A 12,883-nucleotide genomic window follows, 5' to 3' on the forward strand; every position below is an offset into this window, starting at 1 on the left:
TAAAAAAGAGGACAGACAATAATAATATTCATATTTCAGATATTTTTATATTGCAATTTATTTCTAAAATCAAATGTTAATATTCAGAGAAGCAATAGAAATAACAGGGAATGATACATTATTATACCCAGTATACTGTATTAACTCATTCACCAGTCTAATAAGGTGTTGCGATGAAATGTCAATAGTTAGGCAGCATATATACTGTACATGTGTATTGTGATTCTCAGCTCATACCTTACATGAATGTATTATGTTCATTGTGGTGTGCTCAAGTCATATTTTCTCATTAAAAGAAGATCTGGAATGGAAGTCACATTGTTGCGTTTTACATTATTGTGATTTTAAAAGATTTGAGTAGCATGCAACATTTTTTAGTCCTGTTGACATAGTCAGAATGCCTTGTTCTTAACTTGTTTCACCAAGTCAGTAAGGACCTCCAACCCCTCAATAAGTCCATCTCCAGTGGTAGCACAACATCCTTGGACATGCCACTGGTGTCCTTTTATCTTCCTTAGTCCCAGCTCTTCGGAGAGTTCTCCGGGGCGCCTGGCACCTGGTAGATCTTGCTTATTGGCCATCACCACAAAGGGGACTCCTCTCATTTCATCACTCTCAAGTATGGCAGTGAGTTCTGAGTTGGCTTCTAGATATCTCTCAGGGTCAGCACTGTCCACGACAAATATAAGCCCATCTGTGTTTTGATAGTAATGTTTCCACAGAGCTCTAATCCTGTCCTGACCGCCCACATCCCACACCGTGAAGGTGACATTACGCATGGGTTCTACAGTTTCTACGTTGAACCCAATGGTGGGGATTGTAGTGACTGTCTCATGCAGCTTTAGTTTGTACAGGATCGTTGTCTTCCCAGCAGCATCTAGACCCAGCATCAGGATCCGTGCTTCGTATCCAGTAAACTTCTTTAGTGCTTGGTGGAGGCTGCTCAGGAGTAGACCCATAGCTGAAGAATGTTTTCTTCTGGATCAAAAAGCAGGTTGCTCTTGTGCTTGTCCATTCTGTATGTAGACTTCACCTATATTTATACACATGTCAATCCTACCAGTACTGAAAACGACAAAAGCATGTGTCTAGTATTTCCTGGTTGCTCTGTCATTCTGTGCCGTGTTGGAAGATTTCACTGCAACCTGTTATGACAGTGACTCTGATGTGCACTGCAAGGGAAATGACTTCATTACTATCCTTCCTGAGTTTGTATACATGCAACTTTATTGCAGAAATATAGAAGATACATATGGTAAATGCTACTTTACTGCACTCAGTCACACAAAGAAAAAACAAAACAGAGAAAAAACATATTTTTACTGTGATATTGTTTTTGTTTGTTTAAAACAAAATTTACTCCAGCACCTAAAAATGGTTGACTGCAAAAGAGGTAGAACTCACAGTGGAGAAAAAGTGGAAAACAATAAATTAGCAAGAGATCACACTGTGCTATTTCCAGAAACCAGACTGAGACCAAGTAGGTATTAACCCCAATACACTCTGCTAATAATTTTTACTCTAGTTTGGTGCAGCGCCACGTGGCAACCACCACGGCCGCAACAACAGTCACTTACAGTACTGGGAACACTTCTATTTCCTCATTTTGTTTCATGGAATCAGCACTCCTCCCCTGACATAGGTGTTTTTAATTAGACTACATAAGGATTAATACCTACTTGGTCTTATTCTGGTTTCTGACACAACATGGAAAGGTGAGCTTTTGAGATCTGTTCACACAGAACAGTGCTCCATGGTGGCTATTGTCACTGTGACACTGAGCCCAGTGCCAAGGGGGCTTAGTCTGACAGCAGGAGTCTTGTTGGGGTGCTAGGTCTCGCTGCCTGCAGGTGCCGAGTTGCTTTGGCAGTGGAAGCCATGTGACACTGCACCAAAATATAGTAGGGACACACTTTAACTAGGCCATATTGATTTGGTGATGAAGCCCGTGAATTTTGTTCAAGTCATATACTAATTGACTTGTGCACGCGTATAAATTATGCTGAGAAGCAATAGATCAATGCATGGCATATGGATGTGTGATCCATGTCTTTTTTTTTTTATCAACTGGCAGATCATAATTGGGCGTTAAGGGCACATTGCCACCAAAAATACACACATTACATGATGCACAGCCTCAGCAGCATAATCTGAACTCACAGTTATCAACGTGTTATCTGTTACACAGGATACAGTTATGGTTCGGTTATGATGTGGCTGTATGAAAAAATAACTATGGTTTGGAATACGGAAGTGGGGACAGTAAGGGAAAAATGGAGGGGGGGGGGGCCCAAGTTGCATAAATAGCCCATGGCCTATGATGCACTTACTCCGTCCCTGGAAAAGGGTAATCAGTATCTAGCCCTTTAAGGGGCTTTCTTAGGTACCTCAGACAGCAGTTCCAAGCAAGGCAGTGCAAGTCAACATAACAAAGATCTCAGGATTAACAGCTTCAGCTTGGTACACTGACAGAACAAAACTCCACACTCGCAGAGTAGGTCAGCCTGCTCTGCAGCTCTCCATTGGTCTGTCACGGTGGGGGAAAATGCCCACCGTATAGCCAGAACTGTTACTAGGCCAGACAACAGTCAAGGGACAAGGCCACAACCTACAGCCACCCTGACCCTGATCTCCTGACCGCATGCGCAAACCCTGAAGGTGGGAGGGCTCATGCACTGGAACCTGGATCCTGCTGACCATGACGGTCTCTGGCATAGGGATCAGGAATAGGAGACAACCGTTTCCTCAGGGACCCAGACAAACCGGAGTCTCCAGCTGCCTAGTAACAGGTGGAAGGGAAATGACCATATGCAGCAACTGGATCGGCAGGTAAGAACACTGGAAAACTCACCTGCCACTGCCACCACGACTGGAAGATGTGAATATGAACCGGAGCCCACACACCAAACAGGGAACAACACAAACAATGCATACAGTAAACCAGCATACCAGTTATTGCCTGGACCCCCATGCAGCAAGGTGCATGGCAGCCCCAGGCAGCGCTGCATACAGGCTTATGGTTCACCCCTCTGGGAAACCAGCCCCCTCACGGAGGTACAACAGACAACAAGGGAATATCTAGCAGACATTCTGGAAACAACATAAACAGACCAGACAGTCACAACACATTAGACATAAATACGCCCTGGACAAAACCCACACCAATCAACAAAGGGTAGGATGGGAAGGAGAGACTGGGAAGACCTTGATGACCACAAGGGTGGCTCTCACTGGACAGATGGTAAAGCCAGGAGCAGTGAACCACCAGCACACACCAAGCCTGGAGGAACACTGAGCTATAGGCATCAAGCAGAAGCTAAATAGCCCAAAGCTACCACACCCGCACCAAGAACCCACATTAACCCCAAGTAAACCAAACACAAGGAAGTAGCAACTGAAAGGGAATTGCACACACAAGCAAAAGGCAACAGGTTGCCGCAGGCAACGGCATGCATGGAAAGCAAGTCACGGCGCACACAGCAAAACCTGTGACACTGCCACAACATGCCAAAACAGCAACATGTTGCCACCAGCAACAGCAAGCGTGGCAATAGTGTCATGGCGTACACCATAGGCCGTGACATGGTACTGTGCAGCTAGCCAAAATCACATCTGACACTTCTGTGCCCCTCACTGCTTGGCACACAATCATAGACTCCCTAAGTGTGCAAAGTAGCCCCATATATATATATAGTCTGGCCCTACCCTATATAGAACCTGTGTGGGGCCACATCCCAACATCTTCACCTGTGACTACAGAGCTGTGTTACCCAAAAGTAACCATAACCTGCAGTGAACTGTTAAAGGCACAGCACATGCAAGGGATGAGTAGTTGTGACACACATGGCAAACAGAACAAAGCCAAATGTAATAGTGCATCTCCAGTGCCAGTAAACCCCCTGGAACAAACAGTTCCCAGACGTATTTACTTGGTAGCGCAGTTCAGAGTTGCTGGTGGTTTAGCGACATCTATTCCTTTCTACTGAACATGTAAAGCCTCCTTCACATGTCAGCAGTGGCGACTCTAGGAACAATATATAGGGGGGGCGCAGTCAAAAATGGGGGGGACACTAATAATTTTCACCGCTTAATCATACTACTGAAAAAAAAGTATATATCTAATATATAATGCTGAGTGTATGTGTATACGTCTGCTAAAGGAATCTGCACCGTCGCATTTACAATCACAAAATTTGTCACACAGGTGCATAAGGTGTCCGGGAAGGTTTTAGACCAGGTCTCAGCTCTCTAGGACGTACCGTTCCTGAGATATTCCCCAAAAATGCATTAGCCAATAGAAGCTTGGTCACATGACACTTATCAGCCAAAAGAAGCTCTCAGGTCCTTCAGCCTCCACATACAGTTTTACTTAAGGTTTCCATAACAACCCAGCCATTTATTTTCACTGCTGTAGGTCAGCTTTAACCCCTTAAGGACACGGCCAAATTTCACCTTAAGGATCAGGCCATTTTTTGCAAATCTGACCAGTGTCACTTTAAGTGGTAATAACTTTAAAACGCTTTGACTTATCTAGGCCATTCTGAGATTGTTTTTTCATCACATATTGTACGTCATGACACTAATAAAATGAAGTAAAAAATAAATAAAATTTTTACTTTTTTAAAAATTGTAAACAATAGCAAATTTCCAAGTTTCAATTTCTCTACTTCTATAATACATGGTAATACCTCCAAAAATAGTTATTACTTTACATTCCCCATATGTCTACTTCATGTTTGGATCATTTTGGGAATGATATTTTATATGTTACAAGGCTTAGAAGTTTAGAAGCATATCTAGAAACTTTTCAGAAATTTACAAAAACCCAATTTTTAGGGACCAGTTTAGGTCTGAAGTCACTTTATGAGGCTTACATAATAGAAACCACCCAAAAATGACCCCATTCTAGAAACTACACCCTCAAGGTAACGTTGTTAACCCTTTACATGTTGCACAAGAGTTATTGGCAAATGGAGATGAAATTTGAGAATTCCTATTTTTTGGCAAATTTTCAATTTTAATTCCTTTTTTCAAGTAACGAAGCAAGGGTTAACAGCCAAACAAAATGCTATATTTATTGCTCTGATTCTGCCGTTTACAGAAACATCCCATATGTGGTCGTACACTACTGTATGGCCACACAGCGTGGCGTAGAGGGAAAGAAGCGCCATGTGGTTTTTGGAGGGCTGATTTTCATGGACCGGTTTATTTACACCGTGTCCTGTTTCAACCCCCCTGATGCACCCCTGGAGTAGAAACTCCCTAAAAGTGACCCCCATCTAAGAAACTACACCTCTCAAGGTATTCAAAACTGATCTTACAAGCTATGTTAACCCTTTACATGATCTACAAGAGTTATTGGCAAATGGGGATAACATTTCAGAATTTCATTTTTTTGCCAAATTTTCAATTTTTTCCACTAACAAAGCAAGGGTCAACAGGCAAACAAGACTATATCTTTATTGCCCTGACTCTGCCGTTTACAGAAACACTCCATATGTGGTCATACACTACTATACGGCCACACGGCGGGGCATAGAGGGAAAGGAGCGCCGTGTGGTTTTTGGAGGGCTGATTTTTATGGACCGGTTTATTTACACCGCGTCCTGTTTCAACCCCCCTGATGCACCCCTGGAGTAGAAACTCCCTAAAAGTGACCCCATTTTGGAAACTATGGGATAAGGTGGCAGTTTTGTTGCGACTATTTTTAGGGCACATATGATTTTTGGTTGCTCTATATTTCATGTTTGTGAGGTAAGGTTACCAAAAATTGAAATTCTGAAATTTCATCTCCATTTGCCATTAACTGTTGAGGAACACCTAAAGGGTTAATAAAGTTTGCAAAATCTGTTTTGAATACCTTGAGGGGTGTAGTTTCTTAGATGGGGTCACTTTTAGGGAGTTTCTACTCTCGGGGTGCATCAGGGGGGCTTCAATAAGGACATGGTGTCAATAAAAAAGGCCATCAAAATTGGCCTTCCAGAAACCATTTTAGTGATACAGCAGTTTACAATCACAAATGTGGCGTTTCTGTAAACTGCAGTATCAGGGTAATAAATATAAAGTTTTGTTTGGTTGTTAACCCTTGCTTTGTTACCGGAAAAAACGGATTGGAATGGAAAAGTGCCAAAAATAGCTGTTTTGGCACTGTTTTACATTTTTTTTGGACCGTGTTAATCTGGGGGGTTAGTTCATGGGGTATTTTTATAGAGGAGATTCTTACGGACACAGCGATACCTAATAAGTCAACTTTTTTACAATTATTTATGTTTTAGACTATATTATCCTTTTTGATACAAAAAACATTTTTTTGTATCTCTAAAGTCTAAGAGTCATTTTATTTTTATTTTTTTGCCGATTGTATTAGGTAGGGGCTCATTTTTTGCGGGATGAGGGGACGGTTTTAATGACACTATTTTGGGGGCTATATGACTTTTTGATTGCTTGCTATTAAACTTTTTGTTATCAAAGGTGACAAAAAATATATTTTTTTGCACGTTTTTTTTATTTTTTTGGACCGTGTTAATCTGGGGGGTTAGGTCATGGGGCATTTTTATAGATGAGATTATTACTGACGTGGCAATACCTAATTTGTATACTTTTTAAAATTATTTTAGTTTTACTAACTTTTTGAACAAATTTTTTTGGGTGTCTCAAGTCTGAGAACCATAGTTTTTATCGATTGTCAGTGGCTAAATGGAATTAAAATTGGGGGAGGGGAATATAAATTTAGTACTCCATGGAAGTGTGGTACTCCCTGAAGCAACCCTCAATGCAGAGGCCCGGATAATCGGGGCATGTGTCACATTGAGTAGTGGTGTCCTTCCGTATCCCCCCCCTGTGACATACTTTTTTTGGGTCCCTTCTTTCCAGTATGGGGGACCACATCTTGTTGGCCAGGGACGATCCGGGCACCTACAGTTCCCGAGGTACTCCGGCCTGCTCTTTCCCGGTCCGAAAAGATCAGGGCCTTGAAGACTGCCTCATAAAACTGGAAGAATGTCCCTGTGTTGCCAGCGCACTGGAACAGTACTAAAGTGTTGTACATGGCAACCTGCACCAAGTAGACCGCAACTTTTTTGTGCCATGTCTGGATTTTGCGCATGGCGTTATATGGCTTGAGGACTTGATCAGAGAGATCAACTCCTCCCATATACCGATTGTAGTCGACGATACAATCGGGCTTGAGGACCGTTGCTGCGGTACCTCGCACAAGGTCAGGGGTGATACCGTTACCGTGAATTGTGGACAGTGCAAGGACATCCCTCTTGTCCTTATATCTGACCAGCAGAAGGTTTCCACTGGTAAGGGCACGGGTCGCACCCCTGGGGAGATAGGTACCCACAAGCAGACGTGGATCTGGCGGCGAGGGACCTGAACAAGAGGTTACTAGTATAAAAGTTATCCACATAAAGGTGGTAACCCTTATCTAGCAGTGGGTGCATAAGGTCCCACACAAGTTTCCCGCTAAAACCCAGAGTGAGGTACTCTCACAAAGTTTGTACAGCTTCACGCCATACCTCGTCCGCTTTGAGGGAACATACTGGCGTAAAATGAGTCTCCCCTTGAACGCAATGGGAGACTAATCAACCGCGACCTCCCTTCCAGGTATGTAGGCCTGGAAGTGATCGGGGGGGGGGGGGGACGACATGCTGCATTATCTGCATAATGCTCTCAAACCTGGAGCGTGTCATGGCCGTACTGTAGAGTGGGGTGTGGTAGAGGATGTCCCCACTCCAGTACAGCCTGGTACTAGGTTTTTTGACTAGGCCCATGTGCAGCACGAGGCCCCAAAATGTCCTCATCAAGGCTGCACTGACCGGGGTCCAGCCACCGGGCCTAGCCAAAAAGGAGCCCGGGTTTTAAGCGACGAACTGTTGGGCGTACAGGATTGTCTGCTCCAGCATTAGATTTACCAGTTGGTCACTGAAACAATGACTAAAAAAGTTGTATTCAGTGAAGCCCACTGTGTAAATCTGGATTCCTGGTTGTCCAACAAAATCAGGAATCACGGGCTCAAATCGCTCTGGTGTACACACCAGCCAAGTTCACCTGCAGGGGACTCAGGTGGACTGACCTGGTGGGCCGGAAAACTAGTACAAGCCCCAGAGCTGCTCGTACTAGGGTGGGCCATAGGGTCCCTAGCATGGGGGTCCCCTCGATCCGCCTGGCCGCGTCTCCGCCGCCGTGGAGGCTCATCATCCCTTGATGATGAGGAGGACGCGCATGACAAAAGGAACACTCACTCTGGCTCTGTGTGTCTGCGTGTGTATGTGCGTGTAAATCTTTATTTGGTGTGCGTGTGTGTGGGGGCACGGGTGTTCCCAGACTTTTCCCTAAACCTAACAGGGAAAAATAAAAAATAAAAACTAACAACAAAAAAAAAGAGCCCAAAAACATTTGAAAAAGCATGCCTGGACGCTAAAGACTGCCGGCCACTGTCAGCGTACGCAAAAAAAGGAAAAAGGGTGAAGGGGGGGGGGCAAGCTGCAGCACCCCTGGGGGGGGGGGGGTCTAGGGTCACACAGCTATGCTGTGGACCCCAGACACCCTAAGAGGATGATGCAATAGTAAAAACTTTAACTTTCCCTAAAGTCTCCCTGCCTGAACTAAACCTTTCTCTACCCTGTCCCTATTCTACCTTTTAGTGCCAGATGGCACTGTGGAGGATCCAAAGAGGGGGTGCTGGGCACAGATCAGGGGGTGCACTGTGGAGATCGGGCAGCAGGCTCCTCTCTCTGCGAAGTCCAACGGCCGAAAGGAGGAGGAGAGGAGAGAACGGGGGAGTTAACCCCCGCCCACCCGTGCAGCCAATCAGAAGAGATCCTGTTAGGTGATGTCACCATCACCTCACAGGATCTAAGGATGTTGATTGGTGGTGAATTATTACACCACCGATCACCATCCTGTTCTGGGTTATCGGGTCACCAGAGACCCGAATAACCCGGAAACGCAGCAAACCGAGGGTCTGAATTGACCTGCGGTTTGCTGCGATTGGCGATGCGGGGGGATCACAGGACCCCCTAGGCATTGTGCCAGAGTGCCTGCCAAATGAATTTGGCAGTCACTCAGTTCCGATCACCGCCTGCGGTGCTGCGGTGATCGAAACTACACAGGGCGTACAGGTACGCCCTGTGTCCTTAAGTACCAGAACATCAGGGCGTACCTGTACGCCCTGTGTCCTTAAGGGGTTAAAGGAAATCAGGTTTTTTTCAGGTTTCCATAACAACCCAGCCATTTTTCTTCACTGTTGTAGGAGAGCTTTAAAGGAAATCTGTCATCAGGATAATCGCTATTGAAGTAAAGCCATGGCCTAATAGCACTTAGTACCTTATTTCGAGATGAGCCAGTAAGATGCCCAGAGGGGCTTCACTCTTGCAGGAAGGAGCCCAGACACCCCCCCCCCCCCCCGCCACAATGTGTCCACCCTCAAAAGACTTAAAACCCCACCTACAGGTCCCACTTAAAACCCCAGTTTGGCCACGCCCCCTACCACCCCTGAGCCGACAGGGATTGAAAAATGAAGGTAAAAATTAACTTCTGTCAGCTGCAGGAGTGGGAGGGAGGGTGACTTTCTCCCTGCAGCTCACACTTAGACAGCACAGTGCTGCTGTCTTAGGGTGAGCTGTTCAAAATGACACGCCCCCGATCAAGTAAAGGCCACTGTTAAGGTGTGGGTCCCTGTGGAGGTCACTGTCAAGGGGGTGGTATGCTCTAAAAGTCACTGTTAAAGGGGAAGGCTGCTGTAAAGGTCAAAGTTAATGGGCTGGGCTGCTGTGGATGTCCAATTTTAAAGGACGGGGCACTGTGGGGGTCAGTGTTAAGGGGTGGAGTGCTGTAGATGTCACTGTTATAGTGGATAGTGTTGATAGTGTTCCAAAATGGGGTCACATGTGGGGTATTTATACTGCCCTGGCATTTTAGGGGCCCTAAAGTGTGAGAAGAAGTCTGGAATCCAAATGCCTAAAAATGCCCTCCTCAAAGGTACTCATTGGAATTTGGGCCCCTTTGCGCATCTAGGCTGCAAAAAAGTGTCACACATGTGGCATCGCCGTACTCACGAGAAGTTGGGCAATGTGTTTTAGGGTGTCTTTTTACATATACCCATGCTGGGTGAGAGAAATATCTCTGTAAAATGACAACTTTGTATAGAAAAAAATGGGAAAAGTTTACTTTTACAGAGATATTTTTCTCACCCAGCATGGGTATATGTAAAACTACATCCCAAAACATATTGCCCTACTTCTTCTGAGTACGGCGATCCCACATGTGTGACACTTTTTTGCAGCCTAGGTGCGCAAAGGGGCCCAAATTCCAAAGAATATCTTTACGATTTCACAGGGCATTTTTTACGCATTTGAATTCCAGACTTCTTCTCACGCTTTAGGGCCCCTAAAATGCAAGGGCAGTATAAATACCCCACAAGTGACCCCATTTTGGAAAGAAGACACCCCAAGGTATTCCGTGAGGGGTATGGTGAGTTCATGTAAAATTTTATTATTTGTCACATAAAAAAATGCAATTTCTGAGTCAAAACCAAGAAATAGAGAAGAACTGTGGAATGTAGTCCAATCATCCTGGGCTGGAATACCTGAAGTTGGTTGACTCCATGCAACACAGATGAACAGCATTTCTCAGAATCAGTGGTTATACAACTAAATATTAGTTAAGTGATTCAAAGGAAAGCAAAATCTTCAAACATTTTACAGTTTATATAGTGAATGTTTTAGTTTGTAAAGAAGAATACAAACACTGCTTTTTATTTGAGCAGTCTAATATTCACTTTTCTTTAGAGGAACAACACAAATTTTATATATTTTTCTTCATGTTATGATTTGGAATAGAATGTGTAGTGTTCCCAATGCATTTGTGTGTATGGAAATAAAAGCTATTTGAAGGATTTTGAGCTACTATTCTGAACACAAATGTACATGTTTAATGTAGGAGCCTACTGTGCTGGGTTAAGTTTGCTTTAATTAAAAAGAGGACAGACAATAATAATATTCATATTTCAGATATTTTTATATTGCAATTTATTTACAAAAATCAAATGTAATATTCAGAGAAGCAATAGAAATGACAGGGAATGATACATTATTATACCCAGTATACTGTATTAACGCATTCACCAGTCTAATAAGGTGTTGCGATGAAATGTCAATAGTTAGGCAGCATATATACTGTACATGTGTATTGTGATTCTCAGCTCATACCTTACATGAATGTATTATGTTCATTGTGGTGTGCTCAAGTCATATTTTCTCATTAAAAGAAGATCTAGAATGGAAGTCACATTGTTGCGTTTTACATTATGGTGATATTAAAATATTTGAGTAGCATGCAACATTTTTTAGTCCTGTTGACATAGTCAGAATGCCTTGTTCTTAACTTGTTTCACCAAGTCAGTAAGGACCTCCAACCCCTCAATAAGTCCATCTCCAGTGGTAGCACAACATCCTTGGACATGCCACTGGTGTCCTTTTATCTTCTTTAGTCCCAGCTCTTCGGAGAGTTCTCCGGGGCGCTTGGCACCTGGTAGATCTTGCTTATTGGCCATCACCACAAAGGGGACTCCTCTCATTTCATCACTCTCAAGTATGGCAGTAAGCTCTGAGTTGGCTTCTAGAAATCTCTCAGGGTCAGCACTGTCCACGACAAATATAAGCCCATCTGTGTTTTGAAAGTAATGTTTCCACAGAGCTCTAATCTTGTTCTGACTGCCCACATCCCACACGATGAAGGTGACATTACGCATGGGTTCTAGAGTTTCTACGTTGAACCCAATGGTGGGGATTGTAGTGACTGTCTCGTGCAGCTTTAGTTTGTACAGGATTGTTGTCTTTCCAGCAGCATCTAGACCCAGCATCAGGATCCGTGCTTCATATCCAGTAAACTTCTTTAGTGCTTGGTGGAGGCTGCTCAGGAGTAGACCCATAGCTGAAGAATGTTTTCTTCTGGATCAAAAAGCAGGTTGCTCTTGTGCTTGTGCATTCTGTATGTAGACTTCACCTATATTTATACACATGTCAATCCTACCAGTGCTGATAACGACAAAAGCACGTGTCTAGTATTTCCTGGTTGCTCTGTCATTCTGTGCCGTGTTGGAAGATTTCACTGAAACCTGTTATGACAGTGACTCTGATGAGCACTGCAAGGGAAATGACTTCATTACTATCCTTCCTGAGTTTGTATACATGCAACTTTATTGCAGAAATATGGAAGATTCATATGGGAAATGCTACTTTACTGCACTCAGTCACACAGAGAAAAAACATATTTTTACTGTGATATTGTTTTTGTTTATTTAAAACAAAATTTACTCCAGCACCTAAAAATGGTTGACTACAAAAGAGGTAGAACTCACAGTGAAGAAAAAGTAGAAAACAATAAATTAGCAAGAAATCACACTGTGTTATTTCCAGAAACCAGACTGAGACCAAGTAGGTATTAACCCCAATACACTCTGCTAATAATTCTTACTCTAGTTTGGTGCAGCGCCACGTGGCAACCACCACGGCCGCAACAACAGTCACTTACAGTACTGGGAACACTTCTATTTCCTCATTTTGTTTTATAGTATCAGCACTCCTCCCCTGACATAGGTGTTTTTAATTAGACTACATAAGGATTAATACCTACTTGGTCTTAGTCTGGTTTCTGACACAACATGGAAAGGTGAGCTTTTGAGATCTGTTCACGTAGAACAGTGCTCCATGGTGGCTATTGTTGCTGTGACACTGAGCCAGAGGGCTGGTGGTGCCCAGTGCCAAGGGAGCTTAGTCTGACAGCAGGAGTCTTGTTGGGGTGCTGGGTCTCGCTGCCTGCAGGTGCTGAGTTGCGGTGGCAGTGGAAGCCATGTGGCGCTGCATCAAAATAGAGTAGG

At 43.9% G+C, this 12,883-nt stretch overlaps 2 protein-coding genes across 3 annotated transcripts; both read right to left on the reverse strand.

Moving 5' to 3' along the window:
- Window positions 1-41: 41 nt before the first annotated feature.
- On the reverse strand, window positions 42-1,114 carry LOC122941019 (ADP-ribosylation factor 1-like). The gene has a single exon (XM_044297995.1). It carries the CDS (start codon window positions 957-959, stop codon window positions 393-395), a length of 567 nt encoding a protein of 188 aa, XP_044153930.1. The 5' UTR covers window positions 960-1,114; the 3' UTR covers window positions 42-392.
- A 9,889-nt stretch (window positions 1,115-11,003) lies between these two features.
- On the reverse strand, window positions 11,004-12,105 carry LOC122941020 (ADP-ribosylation factor 1-like). 2 transcript variants are annotated; one of them, XM_044297996.1, is made up of 2 exons: window positions 11,354-12,105; window positions 11,004-11,307 (listed from the first exon to the last, which is right to left on the reverse strand). In XM_044297996.1, exon 1 carries the CDS (start codon window positions 11,933-11,935, stop codon window positions 11,369-11,371), a length of 567 nt encoding a protein of 188 aa, XP_044153931.1. In that variant the 5' UTR covers window positions 11,936-12,105; the 3' UTR covers window positions 11,004-11,307; window positions 11,354-11,368. The 2 variants fall into 2 exon arrangements, with proteins under 2 accessions (XP_044153931.1, XP_044153932.1); XM_044297997.1 differs by having other exon boundaries at window positions 11,004-11,302; window positions 11,349-12,105.
- Window positions 12,106-12,883: the final 778 nt, after the last annotated feature.

This window comes from Bufo gargarizans, chromosome 6, assembly GCF_014858855.1.
Source record: "Bufo gargarizans isolate SCDJY-AF-19 chromosome 6, ASM1485885v1, whole genome shotgun sequence".
Lineage (NCBI taxonomy): Eukaryota > Metazoa > Chordata > Amphibia > Anura > Bufonidae > Bufo > Bufo gargarizans.

Bases quoted from the DNA above. Each gene is read 5' to 3' on its own strand.
- LOC122941019 (XM_044297995.1), bottom strand. From the start codon at position 959: ATGGGTCTACTCCTGAGCAGCCTCCACCAAGCACTAAAGAAGTTTACT.
- LOC122941020 (XM_044297996.1), bottom strand. From the start codon at position 11,935: ATGGGTCTACTCCTGAGCAGCCTCCACCAAGCACTAAAGAAGTTTACT.